Source organism: Dermochelys coriacea, chromosome 7, assembly GCF_009764565.3.
Source record: "Dermochelys coriacea isolate rDerCor1 chromosome 7, rDerCor1.pri.v4, whole genome shotgun sequence".
Lineage (NCBI taxonomy): Eukaryota > Metazoa > Chordata > Testudines > Dermochelyidae > Dermochelys > Dermochelys coriacea.
The window spans coordinates 68360781-68384864 of NC_050074.1; the positions used below are offsets into that span (position 1 = coordinate 68360781).

The 24084-nt window shown below is 38.3% G+C and overlaps 1 protein-coding gene across 4 annotated transcripts in view; it reads left to right on the top strand.

The window, feature by feature from the left end:
- CSGALNACT2 (chondroitin sulfate N-acetylgalactosaminyltransferase 2) overlaps positions 1-24084 on the top strand; it is a 52976-nt gene that overhangs the window by 23200 nt on the left and 5692 nt on the right. For 2 of the 4 annotated variants that reach the window (XM_038410003.2, XM_038410002.2), the window contains 5 exons: positions 4724-4855; positions 9285-10532; positions 19573-19789; positions 20503-20604; positions 22172-22350. In XM_038410003.2, the coding sequence (XP_038265931.1) occupies positions 9878-10532; positions 19573-19789; positions 20503-20604; positions 22172-22350 (1153 nt within the window). In that variant the 5' untranslated portion in view covers positions 4724-4855; positions 9285-9877. Of the gene's footprint in view, positions 1-2901; positions 3140-4723; positions 4856-9284; positions 10533-19572; positions 19790-20502; positions 20605-22171; positions 22351-24084 lie in introns of those variants that run through there. The other 2 variants (XM_043518644.1, XM_038410004.2) reach the window with 2 other exon arrangements.

Here is a 24084-nt window from a genome sequence, read left to right on the forward strand (position 1 = left end):
ATGCAGTAGGAATAACAGTTATTTCTATATATCCTAACATGTTTGGTAACATTGTGTGTACCTCGGATGTTTCCTTTTCAGAGGCACGATAGTCATTCTTCTAAATCAAATGAATTTCTGTCAACCAGAATAAAAGACTTTTCCTGTGTGAAATCTCAAAATGCAAAATTCCAGGATGTAGAAAGTCAGCCTTTAAACAAGGTCATGCTCAAAATACCATATTTTTCAGATAATCTTGTTATACCTTAGCTTTCTGCAGATATTTTTAAAAAATACACGTTTTCAAGGGCAGTGACTTACTTTTCCAATGTTGTGATGCTCTCTGCACCTTCACCCATCTCTAGAATTATATAGTGCAGGCCATCACCCTCCACTTAAAGCACAAGGCTTGGAAAAACTACCTGCAAGTCTGAAACTGATGTGAAAGACTTCTTGTGATCACTAGTAGGATCCGGGAGCAGTACTTCATGAGAAACTGAGCACAATCATCCTCAGTCTCTTGGGAAGCAGTACTGAATACCCATCAGGGTGCCATCCCTGCACACAGCATGAAGAATTTGTATTTCATATCAGGGCTGACTAGCAAAAATATGTAACTTTATTCTCCCATCACCCTGCCTTCCTGGAGCAGAGTTCTCCATATCTTTATCCCTTGGTGGGACAGGAGTTCAGAGGATCCCACTTTTTGATCTCTCTTCTCCTTTTTGGGGGAGGGGAAGCAAGGTAGGCAACATGCTTACCTCTGCTGTTGCTGCCAGAGAAAGTTGTGATCAGTAGTAGTGACAAAAACTCTATCCTTTAGCTCCTTCAGGCAGGTGAGGAAAAAGACTCCAATCTCTTTCAGTCCTTGACACAGGACAAGATTCTCAAGGAGCAGTAGAGTGAGGATGAGAAGATGTGATGCGAGAAGTCTGGGTTTCTGGCTATCTGACTTAGTCCTGTGACTAGTAGGTGTCTAGTAAACCTTTCAAGTCTTTTATCCAGTACAAAATTCTTTTTAAAGGCAGTATATGTAAAAGGTGAGATTCTTACAGTAACATTAGTTTGGCCACTCTGCATTTTCTGTTCTATTAAATCTTCAAATTTAAATGTATACTATTTAAAAAGTACCAAATGTCCAATATGGCTGAGTTGGCATTGCTGTAGAAACAGAAATATTTATATTTTCTGCCTCTTCACTTTAACTGTGGAACCTGATATGTTGCATGTAATTTCTTTTTTAAGGAGCAGGGCAGTAGTGATGGAAAAGTTGGCATTTATAGGGACATAATTAAATGTGGCTTTTCACATCACACAAAAATAGGGTAGGGATGCATTTACATGGCAGCAACGTGATGTATGCAAGACCTATCTCTTGGCAAAAGCTTTTACCTCTTAGTAACAACTTAAGAATTGGTATTGTTTCTCATGACTAGGTGGCAGTGAGGAGGAGGTGGGAAACAGAATAGAGGGGAAAGACTTGAGTATAGGCATCTGACTAAAGGAATTCAGGTGAAGTTTCCTTTATAGACCATGATGCAGTCTGTATGCAGTCTTAATGCACTGCATTAGAAATAAGTAAGATATATTTATTATTATTGCAACTGTAGCGGTACTTCTCTGTTTTATGAAGCACTCTGATAGGGTTTGTTATGTACATAGAGAAGGTGCTAGTAGATGTGGCTCAAGAATATGCAGCGTTTGCACTTGTACGCTGCAGGGGGTTTGTGTTAGCTCTTTACATGAAGATCTTAACAGTGCTGACCATTATCATATATATATCTGGCCACAATAGATAGAAGCTTCCTTCACAAATAGTTCAACCGATCATACTTTTTTCACCCATTACTGTCCTATCTGTGTACCTCACAATCTTTTTACTAAAAAGAAAAGGAGTACTTGTGGCACCTCACCTCTGAGCCAGGGAAGTACTACTATCCCACTTAGAAATGGGGGAACTGAGGCACAGAGACACCAAGCGACTTGCCCCAAGGTCAGACAGGGAGTCTTCCACAGAACAGGGAATTGAACCCAAGTCTACAGAGGCCTAGGCTAGTGCTCTAGCTCCTGGGACATTCCTTTCCCACTCAACAATGATGAGTTCATTACTGGCTATTTCAAGTCCATCTTAAAGATAGCTTAGCAGAATAAATTTTTTATTTTTTGATAATTTTGATCGGTATGTTTATTTTAACTTTTTTTCTTTTTAAAACTTTCATAATTGTAGGACATTATGGAGGTGTCAGACAAATTAATGACATTTGTTGTGATTCAGAAAGCTAATGCTTTAGAGTTAACTGTTAAAACACCATTTGTCAACCTCACATGGCAAAATATACAAAGTAAATATCCTTAAATCAAACTGATTTTTTCAAGCAGCATTTGTCTAACTTTGCCTATCTGTTATTTTGATTATCATTTATGGAAATATTTTGTGTGTGTGAGAGAGAGACATTTGCTGATTAAATACCTAATCCTTACAAGCCTGTTTATAAATCACACTTTATCAAAGGATTTTATAGCAAGTTGCAAATGTTATCACATTTTAAGCTAGACACTAAATGACTGACCAAGCATCCCTCAGTTGACTGCTCCAACTGTTTGCCAATACCCAATGACAGTTGATTAGGCCCATTAACCCCGTGACCCTCTTTGTAATTGCCAATGACTTGACTCTTTCCCTTGCCCTTGGGGCACTTCTGTAACTTCCTCATTTTCCCCAAAGGCATAACAATAACCTAGATGTTCTCATCACTTTCCTTTTAATAATTAAAGTTTTCATTCGTAGATTGAAAATGGTGCCTAATGTTTGTAGTATCACTTTCTTTCCCCACTTATATACTCATGTAAATGCTTCAGAAAACAGAAGTTCAAACATTAACCTCTGTGCCCCAAATCCCACTGGCTGTGGCATTTAGACCCTTAATTCTTTTCCTGGAAAAAAAAAATTGTCCCTCCAGCCCCTTTCAATCCCCAAAAATGGATTGCCATGTTGACTGAATTATCGGCACTCTGCCTGTTACTCAAAGATCATGAAATGCTGCCATTGCAGCGATAGTCACCGTTCTGGACGGGAAAGTCAGCTATTACAGTGAAGGAGACTCAGGTTTGGCATTGCCAAATCTGTTTTGACTCAGTTACAGCCTGATCTTTACTTGGTGTAAGTAGACTAAGCCTGTGAGTGCCAGTTTTGCCTAACCAGGTTCAGGTATCTGCAGCTTTCACTGAACTAATGCCTTTCTGTATACAATACTTAACTGGGTTTTTTAATACTTATGCTTTAAGAAAACCTAAAATTCATTAGCTAGCAAATGTGTTTCCAATGCTTACTTTGCTGTAAAATTGAGAAGGAAATGGGAAAAGATCATTTATAAAATCAATATAATTTTCTGCTAAAGAAAGGTTGGATGTTAGTGTTACATCACTCCATGTCCTGGTTTTGCACTGCAGACTGGCTTTTTCTTTCTGCCTTGACTGACCAAATCTGGACTCTGGTCAATAGTTTGAGGACACATCTGGTATTAATCACGTTTATAGACATGTGGTTGTATTTATGTAATATTTTATTAGTAAAATGTTCCAGACGTTTTTCATTCATTTTTCCCTTAAGGACTTACCTGGGTTTAATTACCTGAATTTACTGTGTTATAGATGTTTATATATTTTGTATTAAATTGTTCAGTAATGACACATTCAAAAAATGTCTGTATTAGATAGCTTTTGCCTTTGATCCATCTTGTTCAGTCTTCCTTCAACCTCTCTAATTTGTTCCTTAGCTAAATATTATTAGGCATTGATTGTGGCAACAGGAAGTGGGTAACTACAGGACCACTCATATACATGTACAGTTCAATCAGACCACTCCTGTGCATGAAGTTCAGTATGTGCACAATCAGGGGGCCATAGTCTCTTACTCAAAACTCTGGGTGGTTTGATGCTCTAATCTAGATTTGGTAAAACAGGCATATTTGAAATGCTAGGTGATATTATGTATAGCTACAGGCGTGGTCTGTGCACAGAATTGAGATGGAAGAATTCCAGGCTTTGGCTTTGGTTCCGACTTTGTGTCCTTGGGCAAATCACTTAATCTTTCAGCCATACTTATCGCATTTGGGAATAGGTGTAACAGTGTATTTAGAAATAGTGTGGGATCTACGTGGTAGGGTTGGATAAATATTGACTTAATAGTTATTGCCACTGTACATCAAATGTGAAGGATGTGGTATGCCATAAAGACTTGATTGGTGAGAGTTTGAGAAGACTGCATCTCTGGCAGATGCCAAAATTGTGGGTCATGCCAGCCATCACAAATAATGTAATGGTGTAACCATTTCCCCCCTGTGATCTTTTCTTTTAATTATTTACATATTAAAACTAAATTGATATTCAAGTCTGGGTACTCGGGTGAATTTCCACTTAAGTATCCCAGAGAATGGCTTCACAATGTGGTCAAGAGGGAAATTTGGTGATGTGGGGGAGCCCTGAGGTTGCTATCTGAAAACAGGACTAAACTCCCTTTAATGCTCTTGGGAGACACAAATCTTGAATTGAAAGGCCTAACATTGTCTTTCTATATTCCCTGCAGTAGGAAAGAGATTTACTTAGGACAGAATCTTTTGAGCACTTAGTGAGAATTGTGGGGAGCTCCTAGAATTCATGTATGCCCAGAGAAAGGAGGTCAGGCCTATTGGGATGACTGATGATGTGCTCAAATTTTGTCTGTCTGTCTCTCTCTTCTCCAAAGATAGAGGGTGGAAAAGTCTTGCGAAAATTAAAAGGAAGAACCAAAGGAGGAATGCCTGATTCTTGCGCAGATCGGAGCATACCTGAATGCCCCCAAGGTCTCAAAAAATGGATGTCCATAACTTACAATATAGTAAGTTTCCTTTATTTTTTGCAAGAGTGCTTTGCAGAAGCAAGAACAATAATTTACTTGCCTTAGTAACTAAGTTAATACATATTCACTTTTATTTCCTATCCTGTTTTTTTTGTTTACCTTGTAATCTTAATGGTATAATGGAAATACTCTTTGGCTGCATTGTGTTTAAGGCTGTATCCTTTGAGACACTATTCATTAAAGAGAATCCATCCCTTATAGGTGGAAGAATCAATCCCAATGTTCATTTCAGAACAAGTTTGTTTTGTTTCAGAGTAGCAGCCGTTAGTCTGTATTCGCAAAAAGAAAAGGAGTACTTGTGGCACCTTAGAGACTAACAAATTTATTTGAGCATTTATTTCACTTCATGAGCTGTAGCTCGGGAAAGCTTATGCTCAAATAAATTTGTTAGTCTCTAAGGTGCCACAAGTTTGTTTTGGTTTCCCAGTCATGGTGACACGGTAATTGGCCTTTTCTGCCTTTCTCTCATTTGTCCCTATCGGATCATATTTAGTCACAGGATTTCATTTGCTACCTACATGTGAAGAATTTGCAGATCTGCCTTTCCACTCTACTCTCTCTTCTGTCAGTCTGGTTGATTCTCTATCTCTTCTGGGATTTTATGCTGCCTATGTAAACTTAACATGTCAGATACTGAATGCCTTCTCTTCCCAGCCTCTTCTCCCTTTACTCTGTTTGCTATTCCACTTTTTTCCTGTCCCTCAGTATTCAAAGATGCTTCCCTTTTTTACTTCTGTCCTTTCCCCCCGTTGCCTCACTTTCACTCCCCCACAAATGCTGGATCCTGCTGGTGTATTCTTTCAGATACATCTCAGAAATCTATTTTCTCTTTCTGTTTTCTTTGCTTGTCCTTGCTTTTAAATCCTTCACAACTTAACTTGTTCTCTGCTTCCTCTGTCGTCTTCTGGTCCCCACTTGCCTCCTTTACTTCATCCTATTACACAGATAACAAACCTTTCACATTCTTCACTCTTGCCAATGGCTTCTTCCATGAACCATTTCTCCCTCTTGTTCCTCTCTGCCCTTCCCTCCCCCTCATCTTGAATTCTCTCCTTCACCTGGTCTTCTCTGCATTCACATTCTCTTCAAAGTCCCTCCTTAGCCCATTTTGTACAAAAGGTCACTAAACTCTAGTTTTCTTCCCCCAAAGAAGTGTTGGCTGCCCAAGCTACCACACCATGGAAAATAAACTCTCCTAGCAACTCACTCAGAAGTTGGAATATCTTACTACTTGTTGCTGGTTTTTCTCTTATCTTTTACCTATTCATTTTGTGTTGAAACAGTTCTTTGGGGCCACACTGTTAGTGCTGTCAAAATAATAGCTGAGGTATTGGCCAAGGATAAATCTGAGTCAATTGGGGAACGCATAAAGCCTATTCAAATGAATATAAATTGCACTTGCAGATACGAGAAAGCACAAGTAACTTAAGCTTAAAGATTTGCCAATAAAGTTGTATGTGCTATGGAGCTTCCATAGGCTGTGAGATTCTCCTTGCATTCCTCCAGCCTTACCCCAAGCTCCCTGTGTGCCACCTTCCCACAGTTTTATATTGCAGGGACTCCCACCAACTTCTCCCATTTCCTTCCTCACACCATGGGCTCTGTCTCCATCCCCAGTATCATTGACCCTGATTATCCCCCCCATAGCAGTGGCTTCTCCTTACTCTCCTCATCACCCTGGGAGGATACCCCATCCCCTCCCCAGGTGTTCTGTATGCACCTTCGTTCCTCCTTCCCCTTATGTCTGGATCTGTGTGCCCTATGTTCCTCCTCTTTCCCCTTCCCCCACTCTTCTTCAGGTTTTTGCATCTCCTATAACCACCACTCACCCCCAGTCCTCTGTTTCCCCACCACTATTGCCCCTTCAACCCAGTAAGGCTTTCTTATTGCCTGTAGCCCAGACTAACAAGTCTCCTCACACAGCAAGTTAAGTTTCAGAGTAGCAGCTGTGTTCGTCTGTATCCGCAAAAAGAAAAGGAGGACTTGTGGCACCTTGTTGGTCTCTAAGGTGCCACAAGTCCTCCTTTTCTTACAGCAAGGAAGTTGCTGCTCCTGTTATGTGTAGGTTGCAGAGAGACTTCTCTGCCTACAGTACCAGGTAGTCTGTGGGCCCCGATATTCCTGTGAATCAGGCTTTTCCAGTAGTCTGATTTGCACCAAAATCAGTGTGGTTGTGCCCACGGATGCCTTAAATACACTCCAAAATGTTGGATTGATCAGATTTTTGAATGCTGCATCTATCTCATTACAGAAAAACAGACGCCACTGAGTTGAATGTAATGCCTCTCCTTGCGTGGCCAAAAACCCAGAACTATTTAATTTAGACCTTGCCTGAGAAATTATATTTTGTATAACTTTAACCTTTAGATCTTTAGCACTTGATGTTAAGTAAATTGTCTCTCAAAGGATATTAGATGCAAATAAGGGTAAACAGAAATGCAGATTATGTTCGAACAGTGAGATTACCTTAAATTTATTTTTTTAGTAGGGCTGTCAAGCGACTAAAAAAATTAATCACGATTAATCATGCGATTAATCTCGCTGTTAAACAATAATAGAATACCATTTATTTAAATATTTTTGGATGTTTTCTACATTTTCAGATCTATTTATTTCAATTACAACACTGAATGCAAAGTGTACAGTGCTTACTTTGTTTGTTTTTTGATTACAAGTATTTGCACTGTAAAAAAACAAAAATAGTATTTTTCAATTCACTTAATACAAGTACTGTAGTGCAATCTCTTTATCATGAAAGTTGAACTTGCAAATGTAGAATTTTATGTACAAAAAATACATTCAAAAATAAAACAATCTAAAATTTTAGAGCCTACAAGTCCACTCGGTGGTACTACTTGTTCAGCCAATCACTCACACATTTGTTTACATTTACAGGAGATAATGCTGCCTTTCTTGTTTACAATGTTACCTGAAAGTGAGAACAGGCATTCTCATGGCACTGTTGTAGCCAGCATTGCAAGATATTTACGTGTCGGATGTGCTAAAGATTCATATGTCCCATCATGCTTCAACCATCCTTCCAGGGGACATGTGTCCATGCTGATGACTGATTCTGCTCGATAACAATCCAAAGCAGTTCAGACTGACACCTGTTCATTTTCATTATCTCAGATGCCACCAGCAGAAGGTTGTTTTTTGGTGTGTGGTTCGGGTTCTGTAGTTTTTGCATCGGAGTGTTGCTCTTGACTTTTGAAAGTATGCTCCACACCTCATCCCTTTCAGATTTTGGAAGGCACTTTAGATTCTTAAACCTTGGGTCGAGTCCTGTAGCTATTTTTAGAAATCTCACATTGGTATCTTCTTTGTGTTTTGCGAATTCTGCAGTAAAAGTAGTCTTAAAATGAACAACACGTGCTGGGTGATCATCTGAGACTGCTATAACATGAAATATATGGCAGAACGCAGTTAAAACAGCAGGGGACATACAATTCTCCCCCAAGGAGTCAGCCACAAATTTAATTAACACATTATTTTTTTTAATGAGCGTCATCAGCATGGAAGCATGTCCTCTGGAATGGTGGCCGAAGCATGAAGGGGCATACCAATGTTTAGCATATTTGGCATGCAAGTACCTTGCTGTGCCAGCTACAAAAGTGCCATGCAAATGCCTGTTCTCACTTTCTGATGACACTGTAAACAAGAAGAGGGCAGCATTATCTCCTGTGAAGATAAACAAATGTGTTTGTCTTAGCAATTGAGTGGCTTTGTAGGCTCTGAAGTTTTACATTGTTTTGTTTGAGTGCAGTTAGGTAATCTACATTTGTAAGTTGCACTTTCACAACATTGCACTACACATAGTCTGAGGTAAACTGAAAAATATTATTTCTTTTGTTCATCATTTTTACAGTGCAAAAATTTGTAGTAAAAAATAGTATACATTTTGATTTCAGTTACAACACAGAATACAATATACATGAAAATGTAAAAAAACATCCAAATATTTAATAAACTTTTAATGGTATTGTTTAACAGTGCGATTAAACTGCGATTAATCGCAGTTAATTTTTTTTAGTTAATCGCGTGAGTTAATAGCGATCAATCAACAGCCGTATTTTTTTGTACTACTTTCAGAAAAAATCAACCATGATGATTAGGGAAGCTCTTCAGACATGATGCAATAGGACTGGAAAAGAATTCTTGTAACTTATCTGCTTGAAAAAGTTGTTTCATTCAGCTGTTCTTATTAGTATGCTCCAGACAGTTCCATAAGAAATAAATCAATCATGTGTAACACCGTGGAAAGAACTACAGGTTTTTACAAATTAAAAAAAAAAATTTTTTTGCAATCCATCATGTCTACATTTTTGGACGTTAACGTTTCGTTCATCTGTTTTCCAGCTGCCTGGCTGCTTTGTAGTTCTAATATGCACCTTTCATTTAATTTTAGATTCTGCCTTGGTATTGCTGACTCAAACCACAGAAGCCCAAAGAAGTGGGGAAGTGGAATAAAATACTCAAGAGTGCCAGAGGAAAATATCAAACTGTCCAATGAAAACTACTGTTACTAAGGTGTAGATTGCTCCTGCAGTGTATAAATGTGTGTGTGCAAAAAAGCTGTGCATCAAAAGCCTACCAATCCTAGTATTTGCCAGGTTTCTTCATTGAGAAGAACTTCAAACTAAAAACCTTAACTCTTGCTTTTAAGAAATAAACAAAAACAGGAAAAGAGTCAGCAAGGATTCACAATATTTCTGTCTTTTGGTCAAGTCACCAGAATATTATGAGAATTCTATTTGATGGTGTAAACTACATTTCTCCTTTTCATCATGGAAGTTATAGTAAGTTTAGACTGTCTCTGCAATATCAAATGATTAAGACAAATGTTGAAAGGAACATTTTTTTTGGCTGATGTAACTTTGGTGTGACTATTTTTAAAAAAAAATCATGGTTTCATTCCCTTTTTAAGTCTGTGGGGATGCTCTTGGAAAGGTATGAAAAAGAAAATCAGCTTTTTGGAGGGGGACTCGAAATCTTATAAGAATGCCCAGAAGGGGTTTAATATTTCAAGCCAGGACCCGTTGGCTATTGGTGGGTCTTGCCTTGCTATTCAGTTTAATGTTGTTCATGTACCTGCTTGAGTGTGCTCCACAAACAGATGGCAGTGGATCTCTGCCTGGCATTGTAGGGGAGAACTTGGGTAAAGAATATTACCAAGCTCTTCTACAGGAACAAGAGGAACACTATCAAACCCGGGCTACTAGTCTGAAGCGTCAGATTGCTCAGCTGAAACAAGAGCTTCAGGAAATGAGTGATAAGCTGAAATTGCTGCAGGAAAAAAAGAGCCCAAGAGTCAATGGCATGGGCTACCAAGGCACCAAAGAACAAGCATCCAATGATCTCCTAGAGTTTCTTCATTCCCAAATTGACAAGGCTGAGGTGAGCATTGGCGCCAAGCTACCTAGTGAATATGGTGTCATTCCTTTCGAAAGCTTTACCTCCATGAAAGTGTTCCAGTTGGAGATGGGCCTCACTCGACACCCAGAGGAGAAACCTGTTAGAAAGGATAAGCGAGATGAGTTGGTGGAAGTTATTGAGGCTGGCCTAGAGGTAATCAATAATCCGGATGAAGAAGATGGACAGAATGATGAAGGAATAGGAGAGAGACCGCTCTATAATGAAAATGATTTCATAGAAGGTACTGTAAAAGCTTATTTAATAACTTATGCATTTCCCAGTCAGCTGTACAGAATGTCATAATACACTATGAATAATTGCAAAGGAATATATGATTGTAAAACAAAATTAATGGCTTTTTTCCATGTGTTTATAGTTTTGATATCTACTCTAATATGTAGTACTTCTGCTGCACTAAGAAAAACCTTAGACCTGGTTTGCTTGTTGTAATAGAATCTGTTTCATAATATTGCACAATACCATGCACTGATGCGGGGGGAAGTAATGATTTCAGTGGAGATATTTTACTATAGCAAGCAGACAAAACAAGCTGTGCCTGTTTGAATTTTAACAGTTGGATATCTTATCGTTGAAGATCATTTTACATATTTTGTGTTGATGTAGATCTAAAATGCTACCTAATACTGAAGAGGAGCTTTCAAAAGCACATAGAGCCCAGCTCCCCGTGAAGATCATGAGACTTGATTGCCTAGTTTCCCTTTCTGCCTTTGAACATCTCCATTTACCTTTGTCCCTTTGTATCCGTTATGACTAGTTAACTATAAACTGCATGTCAGTGAAGAGGTCTATATTAATGTCACAATGCAAACTAGTTATTCATATTTAAAACATTGGCACATGCACCTGGGTTGGGGGAACAGTGTGGTATTTATAGAGTACCTTACCTTTGTTAGACTATTTGGTTGCTGAGTATCTAGGGCAGGAGTGGGTAAACTTTTTGGCCCGAGGGCCACATCAGGATACAAAACTGTATGGAGGGCTGGATAGGGAAGGCTATTCCTCCCCCCCCCAACAGCATGTCCCCCACTCACTATTTGCCACTTCCCACCCCCTGAGACTCCCTACCTAACCTCTTCGCCGCGCGTGCTACCGCTCCCTTACCATGCTGCTCAGTTGCATGAGCTCGCAGCATGGCAAGCTGAGGCTGCATCAGAGGGGGGGACAGCAGGGGAGGGGCCGGGGGTAAGCCTCCCAGGCCAAGATGGTCCTACGGGCTGCAGTTTGCCCACCTCTAATCTGGGGTAGATCTTCAGGGGGCATAAAATAGCACAGCTCCATTAGTCAATGAATCTGTGCAGAGTTAAACCAGCTCAGGATCTTTCCTGATGTGCAAAACCTGAAACCAGATTATTCAAACATATCACTTTAAAATGCTGGCATTTGTTAAATTCTCAGAATCCCAGGAGTAGGGGAGAGAAAATGAATGTTATTTCAGCTGTAAAACACTGAAGCAGTGATATATGAACGTTGCTTTCTCAAGGCTGATGCACTGAAAAGGTACAGTGACCACTATTTCTCTAGAATTCAGTCTTGAAGGTACTCTATACTAAAATGTAATTCTGATGGAAATATTAAGATTTTTTTATACAGGCTTACAGTATTAAATGCAGTACATATTGCCAGAAAAAGTCAGAAGGTCATAATGCTTTTAAATTAATTCTTATATTTTCAAGCACACCAAAATCTGAGTAGTGATGTATGATGCGTAGTTAAACAAATACATACATGAGAATGCTACACAGTCCTTGAAATAGTTAACTTTTTTTAGTCAGATGACTTAATCAGCTCCAAAATGAATCTGCTTCTCACTAATGGAATAGTGCAGTGGTCTTTTGCCTTAACAGTACTCTATTGAAACTTCCAAGTAAAGTTCCTTTGTTATCTTGGGGGGAGGAGAAGAAATGCATCTAAAGTATAGCTCTAAAGCTAGTCAATGCAGCGTTGGACTTTCAGGTTTTTCCCCTGAAAGCATATTTCAGTTTGCCTAGAGACAGACATTCTCACAATGTCATTTTACAGTTATGTTTTTCTTTTAAATCACTATAATGTGCAGTGGCTTTCCTCTCATACGTATTGTGTGCACTTCAGTATGTCTTTGCAGCTGTTTAAATTGTAGCTTTTCTTTTAGCCACTTCTAATGACTACTGGCCTCTGAGAAAGCAAGCAGACATAGTGCCTTATGAAACAAAGTTCTTCTCCTCCCTTCACCTTTTTACCCCAGATAAATTGACAATTAGTTCCTAAAGAATATTTTTCTCTTTGGAAATTGAACTCATACCCTCTGTGGTCAACAGTGTTTTATGACTTGGATTACAGGAATCGCATAGTGGTGAATAATGGTTAAGTGAAAATATTTTTGTGCTGTAGGTCATTAGAATGTTAGTTACTAGACACAGTAATATAACACTGTTTCCTTTCAACCAGAGATAGTATCTATACAAGTCATCCTATGGTTTCCTATGCGTGTGAAAATAGCATTGACATACTTGAGAAACGTTTTGGCCAGCTGAAGAGCAATTTTCTTTGAGCATTAACTGTTTTGACTTCAAATTTCAGAGCTAAATCTTTTGTTTTTAATGTTTTGTCCTTTTCAAGGACTTCAGTTTTACTTTATAACTTATCATTTTGTTGATGGAAGTCTGGTTAGAAAGTTGCTGCCGTTATATTTGGAAAATACAGTGCTCCCTTATAACAGCTTAAGCCTGAGCGCTTATGATGGATGTCAGATCTCATTGTCTCTGTCCTAAAATAATATTAAATGCTTTTAATGTCTGCCTAGAAATGGTATCCCAATAAGTTTCTCTGTGAAGATTTTAACCACTTTATTTAAATTGGCTTTAATGCGCCATTTCTGTATTGACAAATATTTTGGCACCTAAACTGATGTATCATCATCAACACTTGAACTCCAGTTTAAGATTCTAATGAGATATTTAGAACCAGAAACTAAAATTGAAGCAAATTGGGCCAGATGACTGGGAAACTGATATTAGATAGTATGGAAGTTCTGAAAACAATAGAACTGATTACTTTAAGTTTAAGGGAAACCAAATGGCTTTGCAGTGTCTATTTCAGCCCCATTGAGTTACTAAGATTTAGTAGACAGACTGAATTTAAAGAAAAACCTAATTTTACAAGCATTATTATACCAAAATGACACACATGAAACAGGAAAAAAGGCACTCTTACTGTGGAGTAAGTGTCCACACAGGGAGTTTATAGTGGTATAACTTTCTATGTAGACAAGAGCTTCTTCTTTTGCAGGTATTTTAACTTTTTTCTAAACTTCTGTTTATGAAGTATCACTTCATTAATTTTTGAGCCCTGCTTTCTCTCGTGTGCTTCCAGATATGTACATAGTGGACATTTAATTTTAAATATTTGCTCAGGTCTCTCTTTAATACGGCTTCAAAGTCTCAGGTTTCTCATGCAGACCATTGCCATCTCCCTTACTACCATCTTTTCTTTCCCCTCATCCCTTGAGGGGAAAACAGATCTCAGTTCCTGTTGAATCTCGGGGCATATGTACACGAGGACACCCAGGGACAGTCATAGTTAAATAAGGGTTGAATTTAAAATGCATTAGCTAAAAGCACATTAAAGCCTTGTGAACGCTGTCATTCTGAGTTAAGCCGTAGTGAACCTAAGGCCAGTTTAATTCACTTCCAAAGGGAATTAAGCTAAGGAAACTTTACTTCTGAATGAGCTCATCCACACAGCTGTAATGCACTTTAAAAATGTTTTTTCAATTCAACTCGTTAGTTAATTCATCATTGATTTTCCCAAGTGTCACCATGTAGATATTGCCTTTTCCTCACTGGGACAGGAAGGGGGGGAAAGGGGGTGGGTGTGTGTGAGTCTCTCTCTCTAGCATTTTCAAACAGTATACTTTCTAATAATACAGTATATATAGTTAATGAAGTTTGTATGTAGTGGGGATTCCCAGTGGGGCTGACCATATGGCCATAAAAGGTTCACAGAGAAGCCATGATACTTGCCAAATATGATAGACTGCCTTGGTACTACTCTTCTTTTCCAACTCCTATTTTCTGCATTTCACTAATCCTTCAGTTCTTGGCATCCCCTCTAGTCGGTTCAGCAACTACTTGATGAAGGAATCCATCAGCTATCATGACAGGTATCGCATCTAGGAAAATCTGAGCCCTATTATTATTACTAGCACTGGTCCTCCAGTCTATATCTGGGAAGTTAGTCTCCCATGATCACGCAGTTTCCATTAGTATTTACTTGATTAAAAACATTAAAAAGGGCTCTATCCATATCCAAATTAGATCCCGGAGGTCTATAGCACACCCCAAGCACCATCGTAGGAGAGGCTTTACTCGTCATCTTCCCCAATGTAATTTTTGCCCAGACGGACTCTGTCTTATCCATTGTTCTGGATCCTAGTCAGTAAATACTAGTTTGAAGGTGGGATAGCAGGCTTTATTATATAATGAGTCATTCTCAGATGCTAAAACTACATGTAGTGAGAAGTTAAGCAGATGTTAGGTACTTTTACAATACTTAAAATTTTCTGTTCCCTGACTTCTTGGCCACACATTTGATCAGATTTAATCTTGTGAAATTAGTAAGGTTACAGATCTTATAGTTAAGGCTGTTAACCCATGGTGAGCACAGGAATATAGAATTTATCTTCATTTAGTATGACTCAGTGTCTTTTTTTCTTAGTCTTTGTATGGTCGCTGAGTGAAACTGTTTACACAATCCAACACATTTTTACTGCTAAAAAGCATTACCTGCTACCTTTGTAAAGCTGCACATCTGTTGCAAATATTTTCTCTTCAGCAAATGTTCACATACTTTTAATTGGGGATGCCAGTAGAAGTCAGGAGGAATTATAATTATCAATGCTTCTTGGGATAGACAAATTTGTGCCCCAAGATCACTCTGTGCTGTTCGTCAATGAGCGTGAATATGTGTAGAAGTTTGGAATGGGGAGAGTAGATACTCAAACCAAGCCTTATGAGCTATGTCTTGCTTTCATGAACAATAAAGAATAAAAAGATTCAGTGTAGGAGAAGGTGAAATGCTTGTTTAAACTGTGGGAGGAAGAGGAATCTTTGGGTTTATAATTGGGGAAGGGTTGGCAGTTAATGCCTTACTTTCAAGGCTCCAAAAAAATTTTAAAGAATTTTTAATATAAAAAAAGAATGTTGCGGTAGTATAGGTCTTGATATCTTTGTCCTTTGACTGTGTTTAAAACTTGTAACATCAGGAATCCCAACTTTCCTGTGGAAAGTAGAAAATGCCTTGATTTGATTTTTGATAGCTTTCAACAAAGGACTTTCAAATCCAAAATCTGTCTTGGCCAGTAGAGCCAGGAACACATGCTGGGTACCATTTTAAAAGCTGGAAATTCTAGTTTTTAAGTGGCATACAGCATAATATCTAACATTAGAGGTGTGACATATTAGCAGATAATAATGTGAGAACCCTTAGCAAATATGCTTGCTGTTTCTGGGTCACCAACTTTTTCCTTAACCAGTAAACTACTTAAGCAGCAGTAAATACAAAATGATGGGTATGGTGGGGAGGTCAGGAAGTAGGGGAATGAATTCATGAATGTAAAGGAGTTCATAGCTAATTTTTCAAAATGGTCCTGTTACACTTAAACATAGTGTTTCCTTCTCTGTAGAGACTGAATTTATGCAGTGTTTTTTGCAAGTGATATATTGATATGTGAGGTCTAATATACAATCATATTATTGGACTTGATTATGTTATTGTGATCACAAACTATTTACAGAAGCTCTGTATTGTTAATCTTATTAGACTAATATATGCCATCTTTGCAGACCTACATAATAAATTAACTGTTCTAGGATTTTCAGACTTTTTACAACTGAAACTGCACCATGAGGTTAAGAATTTTTTGGGGGGGAGGGAAGGGTCTTTTTTTCCTCCCCATATAAGAATTTGATTTTGTAGATTGCTTCACCCTTAATTCTTCTCTGCCTCTTTCTTTATATTTATAGAAATAAAATAAGTGGTCTGGTGTGGAATTTAGTGAAGCATCGTAGCTTTTGTATAGTCTTGAAACTGAAGCTGTTTCCTTCTGTTCATCTCAGGAACAAAGTTCTACCCACAGTACATTTGAGAGTGTACAGATCTGTTAATGGCGCAAAACTTGTAAAACATCTTGCTTTCAGAAAAATTCTAGGTATCTCAAAAGCAACATACTGACTTGTTCGTTTGAAAGAAATAACTTAAAGTTGTACATCAACTATTTTGTTACCACCATACGTTTGGGTAACGAGCTTTATCTTTGTCCTTCCTTGGTCCTGAAGGATGTGTTGAGTATCGTTGTCTGACCCACCTACATGGTGAAAACATTTTTTCTCGTTCTGTGTTCCCCACCTTCACTATTCTGAAGAACCCTGGTTCTTGTGTTACGTGAAGGAGTAAATAACACTTCCCTGTTCACTTTCTCCACACCATTCATGATTTTATAGACCTCCATCATATCCTTAGTTTTTTGCTTTCTAAACTGAAGTTTTTTTAATCTCTCCTCGTACGGAAGCTGTTCCATACATTTAATCATTTTTGTTGCCTTTCTCTGTACCTTTTCCAATTCTAGTATGTCTCTTTTGAGATGTGGCCACCAGAACGCCACACAGTATTCAAGGTGTAGTCATACCATGTATTTATATAATGGCATTCTGATATTTTTCTGTCTTATTGATCCTTTTCTTAATGGTTCCTAACGTTCTGTTAGCTTTTTTTGACTGCCCCTGTACTTTGAGCTGATGTTTTCAGAGAACTATCCACAATGACTCCAAGATCTTGAGTGGGAACAGTTAGTTTAGATCCCATCATTTTGTATGTATGGTCAGGATTGTTTTCCCATGTGCATTACTTCGCATTTATCTAAATTGAATTTAATCTGCCATTTTGTTGCCCAGTCACCCAGTTTAGTGAGATCCTTTTGTAACTTTTTGCAGTCTGCTTTGAACTTAACTGTCTTGAGTTTGAGACTTGCACCTCCTCTTTAGTAACTTTTGACCACTGGGACAGCCTTCTTAACCAAAATTTTTTTTCACAGTTGGAACAAAGAGTTAGAGAATTTTAGTCTCATCTGATCTTAGACTTTATTGCAAGTTAAGTTGGACAGGTGTTCTTGGTTACAGAAACAGAGCCTATTTACAATCCTAGAAAGTCCTAATCCTCCTGTTTTTGAGAGACTTTGGTGTCTGATCAACCCTATTAGAACTAGTTCTGGTGCTCCCCAGGCAGTGTGTGCTAGAATTACTGAAGCCACTTGCTCTGGCATTGTTTCTTGACAGCCCTTAAATGTAAGTTACTGAAGGGTGACTACTCGGGCTCATTTTCATTCTTTCCCTTGGTAGATAGGCTGTGTAGAGCAAAGTTTACACCCCCACTTATTGGAAACAGATTTCAGAGTAGCAGCCGTGTTAGTCTGTATTCGCAAAAAGAAAAGGAGTACCGGTGGCACCTTAGAGACTAACAAATTTATTAGAGCATAAGCTTTCGTGAGCTACAGCTCACTTCATCGGATGCAAGTGAGCTGTAGCTCACGAAAGCTTATGCTCTAATAAATTTGTTAGTCTCTAAGGTGCCACCGGTACTCCTTTTCTTTTTACTTATTGGAAAGAGAACACAATGGCTAGTGGCAACCCAAGATACAGTTATAATAATTATTAAAGACCATCTAGTTTGTGTTAGAGGGTTTGTGCTCTGCCACAACATATCTAACTCTTACACACACCATAGGAATATATATTAGTCCTTCCTATGGGGAAGGTAGTATGGAAAGACAGCAAGAACAACCATGCTAGATAACAGCCACGTGTACATAGTCCAGCAGGATGGCTTTTGTAAATAACTCCAGGTTATTGCCAGCGCTCTTTCATGCAGCTATCCCTCTCGAAATTTGTGTAATGGGTGTGACGAGGGAATAAGTTACTCTGGGAGGCATGACTACTGGAACTGATTTTTAGGAATGGGTTTACTATGTGTCTTTCATATTATGCTAACCAGTGCTTAATCTTATGAGCAAATAATGTAATCTGATCAATCAGCAGTAACAAAATTCCTAATAGTTGGTCTTATTTTGTGCAAAGAGTTCCAGTGTTTATATGCACTGAAGGATTTATACTCTGAAGATTAAAAATGTGCTATAACTTCTCCAAAAATAAAACTACTTGTTCTTATGTAGAACCTTTTATACACTGAACCTCGGTAGTTAAAGTAGCAACACAATTTTCCATTACAGATATTTGGAAATAGGCTAATTAAATCAAAACTATCATGTTTGTTTCAAAAGAGCAAATTCTGTGAAGTCAGTAAAATTATTTAAAATGTTAATCCCTTTTAAAATGGATTATATAGAGTCAAAACTACTGCCACAAACAAAGCAGCAAAAGTTACTTTGACTCTTTTCTCAGTGTAGGACTTAGCCCGGAAAGTAGTAAAAGTTGACATTACCTTTTTGATATATGGTGCCAATCATCTTCATTTTGAGAATCAACACTAATTCTTGCAGAACCTGTTTTTTATGATGGTAATACAGAAGGTTTGAGTCTGTAAAACCCATGGTGATTGGCTCTGTGTTGCTGTAGCAATAGAAATTACTAGCTTCCTTCCAGAAGCTTCCTTCAATTAACAGCTGTTGAACCAGATAGCTACATTTGCTATATGATGCACTACTATCTGAGGCTAAGAATTATCAGCCCAACAGAGGCCTCACAGAGTGGTCATGGTCTGTGACCCCAGTGGCTTCCTAGAACCAACTGGCCAAGGACACAGAGGAGGTGCATAGGGTTTACATGCTTCTCCTGGGTCTGGTATGTACCATCTAGTTCACCAAAGAGTGTCATGTGTTGCAGTATCCTTACTCACTGTTTCCTGAATCTCTGTTCTTTAATGATAAATGTACAACTACTTTTTTAGTAGAGCTGGTCAAAAATTTCGTTTTAAAACACCCCGTGCCCCCAGAGAAAATGGACTTTTGTCAAAACAGACGTTTCTTTGGGAAATGTCTGCTTTTGATATAATTTTTTTTTTAGGTTTCCTTGGATGTTTCCATTTTTTTGTGCGTTTTTTGATGGAAACCCAAAAGCTTTCTCTTTTCAATGAACAAAAAAAAACACTTTCCAACTAGCTTTGTCTATAATGTTTTATAATTGGATAGAAATCAAGTGGTGCATCTAAAATTAATAGCTAAATGGCTCAGTAAATCATGTTTTTGACTAGATAAATTCCTTCTCTGACTTCAGGTTATTATCGCACAGAAAGAGATAAGGGAACACAATATGAATTGTTTTATAAGAAGACGGATCTTATGGAATACAGACATGTCACGCTATTCCGACCATTTGGACCCCTCATGAAAGTGAAGAGTGAAACAGTTGACATTTCTAGATCGGTTATTAACGTTATTGTCCCTCTTTCTGGAAGAACTGAGGCATTTGCACAATTCATGCAAAACTTTAGGTAAGTGCATCAGTGTCTGAATTAAACTATTTGGCTTTTCCTTTGTTTATCAAAGTGGAAACCTATTTTCATGGACCTTATCTCTACTGCAGTTCTGTAATTTACGTAGAAATATTATGGAATACTAATAGCTGCATGGAGAAATGTTTCTTCAAACAATACTCTTCCTTATCTTTACACGAAAATGCAAACCAAGTACTCCAGCTAGGACTCCAACCTAGATTAAGAAGGACAGGACCACTGGAGATCTGATGCTTAATTGCATGATGATTGTGGTGGGTGTATTAGCTTTAGAACTACCTTATCAGGAATAAGATGCAGGTATGGAAGACCTATTTGAATCAGAAAGATGGGGCACAGGAGAACTAATGTGTTTCCATCTCTTTTTAAAAGCTGCTAGATGCACTGTGAAGTCTTTTAAAAATTTTTGTACAGGAAGATTAATGTAAACTATTGCGCCATCTGTAGTGAATTACAGTAGTGATTAACTTCACTGAATTGGTTTTTAGTTGGCAAGAGGTGATTTTATAAAATATACCATTTGTATTAGTTGCATGTGATGTGAAGTTGCTTTATGCGGGGTAGTTATTTTCCTACAAGCTTTTTGATTTTGACAATTATTTGTTTATACACTTAAGCCACTAACTTCAAAACACTTAAGTGAGAGCCCTTGCTTGAATACAATAATGGATATTAACTCATCTTTATTATAGGGATGTGTGTATTCATCAGGACAAGCGGATTCACCTCACAGTGGTATACTTTGGCCAAGATGGGCTATCTGAAGTGAGGAGCATCCTGGAGTCAGTAGCTCGGTAAGTGAGCTAATCCGAATAGAAGGCTCTCAAATACAAGTGATGTTTATTGGTCAATTAAAAAAACCTCACAAATAATGAGGAAAAATTTGGTGGGTCAGTCACAGCCAAACAAAATTCCTTTTACCTTTTTACAGTATGTTCATCATTTTGATTTTTCTTAACATTGTTTGTGGTTGTTAAAATCTGTCTCTTTTTATGGTGTGATCATTTGAATATTCTGAGTCTGAAAGAATGCATAGTCGAGAGATTAAGAGTAATTCACTAATAGTTGGCACTGGGTAGTATAAAATACAGTGGTGATTTTTGTAGTAAATACTGGGTCAAATGAACTGATGCTGACTAAAAAACTAAATGTGTTTAAAAAAAAATGAAATTATGGATATACTATGCTACTTATTATGTTTCCCAAATAATGGTAACTGATTTCATTTAATGATTGTGAATAGAAATGGCTGGTCAGCTGTGACAAAATTAGCACAGTACCCTGCCGCCAGAGGGCCGTTCAATCTGTTAGCCTGAGCAGTTAATCTATTATTCTCAGCCTTCAATATGATGACTCCAGATTGTTCCCTACTTGCACTTAACTTTCCAGGCATCACTTTGTAAACAAATGAAGAAACCAGTTGGCCAGAGGTTATAGTGCAGATGGTTTGAAGTGGCACCATGAGAGAGTTGCTTGATGCACAGAGGTTGATGAGTGTTTTTCTCCACTGCTTCATCAGAAGCAGAACTGTCTGTCAGTTGGCTGTCAGTGTGAAGAAGACTAGTTTCTCTTTTGGGAAACTATCACTTTTTTCTGCATTGAGGCCCCTCCAACTTCTTCTCAGATGAGTTATCTGTTTCAGACTAGGTTTTGTTGACTCAGTGGGTTCCCAGCTCGGTTAGGAAGTATTGTTCTCACATGTTTCCAAAATTTACTTTCTGAGAGATTCCAGATGGTATTTTGGGGCATTTGCTCATTTCTCCCCGGATATGCTTTTCATGTGCTTCTACATAGCTCTTTTCCAATATTCCTTTCTCTTCAGTGTGTGTGTGAGGCTGTTGGGGAGATATTGAGGTGACTGGGCAGTGGTGGCATTAACATATGGACAACTTGCAGCTTATTGCCTCACTTCCAGCCATCAAATAGTGCCATAGTTTGATTTCCCAGTGTGCTCTGCTCTTGAGACTGAGTCCCACTTCCAGAATCCTCTGTGACAATTTAGAATTGCCTTTCAATCCACAGCTACTCCTGGAGTTAAAGTGGCATCAGAAGCTCAAAGCACCCTTTCAATCTGTCTGGATAACTACTGTATTTGAAATGTTACTGCATGGATTGTGGTGGCAAAAATCAGATCTCTCTCCCCATCCCCACCTGCCCCAAATTTGTAGATTGGATTATTAAACGTAGAGAATGCTTAATGCTGCAGCTGTTCACCCCCCCCAACAGTAAGATTGATGTTATTAGATGTGTTAAATAACTATCCAGAGCTAATTTATACTACAGTGGCAATTGATAGCACTGTAAATGCCATCCTTCTTTCCACACTTTTATTAAATTGTTTTCACTTTTTTTCCTTTATAGAGAAACTAATTTTCACAATTACACACTGGTCTCTTTGAATGAGGAATTTAATCGTGGACGAGGATTAGACATGGGTGCCAGAGCCTGGGAAAAAGGCGAAGTGTTAATGTTCTTCTGCGATGTTGATATTTATTTCACAGCTGAGTTCCTTAACAGTTGTCGCTTGAATGCTGAACCAGGTAAGCTCCTGTTAAGTTACTGAAGCGGGGAAATGTTACCTTCTGAATTCAGCCTTACAATAATTTGATAAGACTAATTTGAATGGTGGAGTAATTTCAATACTGTAGCTCTTGGAAGGAAAAATAATTCTGTGCCCAAAATAACTAGTGTTGATGCAATATTAAGTCTCAGAAATCTAGCACTCACATAGGAAGCTCAGAGAGTGGAACCTTACTTTAACTGTGCTTATGCCTTAAATTGTGACTTCTCTTCATATCATTATAAATGTCAGACAATTAAACTTAAAGTACAAACTAAAATTCTTATACAATAAATGCACACTTTTAAAAGCTGGGAATCTACAAAAAGCCAAGTTAAAAAAATATTTCAGTACCTTTAACAATTGGATCATTTCTTCATTGATTTAAAAAGTAGTGTCACCTCAGAGCAGAGACCAACTATGGGAAATACTTATCCTTAAGAGTTAGTCTGAAAGTCAAGAGCAGTTCTAAAAGGGAATGGAATTTAGCTTTAACTATAGTATGTGCTCAACCAGTGCCTGCTATAGTATGTGCTCAATCCTGAGCCTTTATATAGAGCTCCACAACTTACAAAGCATTCAGAGTAGCAGCCGTGTTAGTCTGTATTCGCAAAAAGAAAAGGAGTACTTGTGGCACCTTAGACTAACAAATTTATTTGAGCATAAGCTTTTGTGAGCTACAGCTCACTTCATCAGATCCACCAAATGCATCCGATGAAGTGAGCTGTAGCTCACGAAAGCTTATGCTCAAATAAATTTTAGTCTCTAAGGTGCCACAAGTACTCCTTTTCTTTTTACAAAGCATTGTAAAACATTTATCTGTAGTGTTTAGTCCCCACAACATTCCTGCAGGATAAGTATCATCACCATTTTACTGCCAAGACATAGCAGTAAAGTGACTTGCCGTAAGGCCACAAAGCATGTTGCTGACAGAGTTGGAATTAGAATTTAGGATTTCCTTTCTCCCATTCTTCTTCTCCAGACTCTGCTGTCACAAGCATATGAAGCTTATCTATCTGTTTTACAAACTCTTGTAGAGAAGTTGAAGGCTTTTGTGAACTATTATGCAGGAATTTTAAAAATAGGAATTTTAAAAATTTTACTCATTACAAATTTGTTGCATCCAGAATATTTTATTTTTCCCCTCTTTGAATGCCAATATGCAATGGAAAGATGCTTTTCCTTAGGACAGGCAACAGACATTTGCAAACCAATTTGGCCTGAGCTCACTGCCTCTTATTCCTTTGTCTCAGCACTTGCATACCAGGGTGATGGAAGGCCATATAAGTATTTAAATAGCTTGCGTGATGTTACAGCACAGGAAATTTTTCTGTGAACTAGCACTGCTGCAATAGCACAGAATGAAGTCAGCCTTGGAGCTGATCTCCACTCTTAATGGAAGTGGCATGTCAAATTTGCTTGGAGTGGGAATTGGAGATACTTTCTCTTCTCACGTTGCTGCAGAGGGGTGCTTGAGTTTGGATATAGTCATGTTGCCTCTTTGCTCTATTCCTGGGAGAAGGGAAGGATACTACTCAAGAAAGAGCCTTGGTGAGACAAAGGAACAGTGAGGATCACAAGTGCCTTCAATATGGCTTTGGATGCTGGTCTTAAAGCCCTCTTAAATTGAGTCTACATGGAAAGCAAAGCTGAGGCTGCCTCTCTGAAAAGGTGCCCCAGCAGCAGCACAAGGGAAGGAATACTTGAGGCCTTC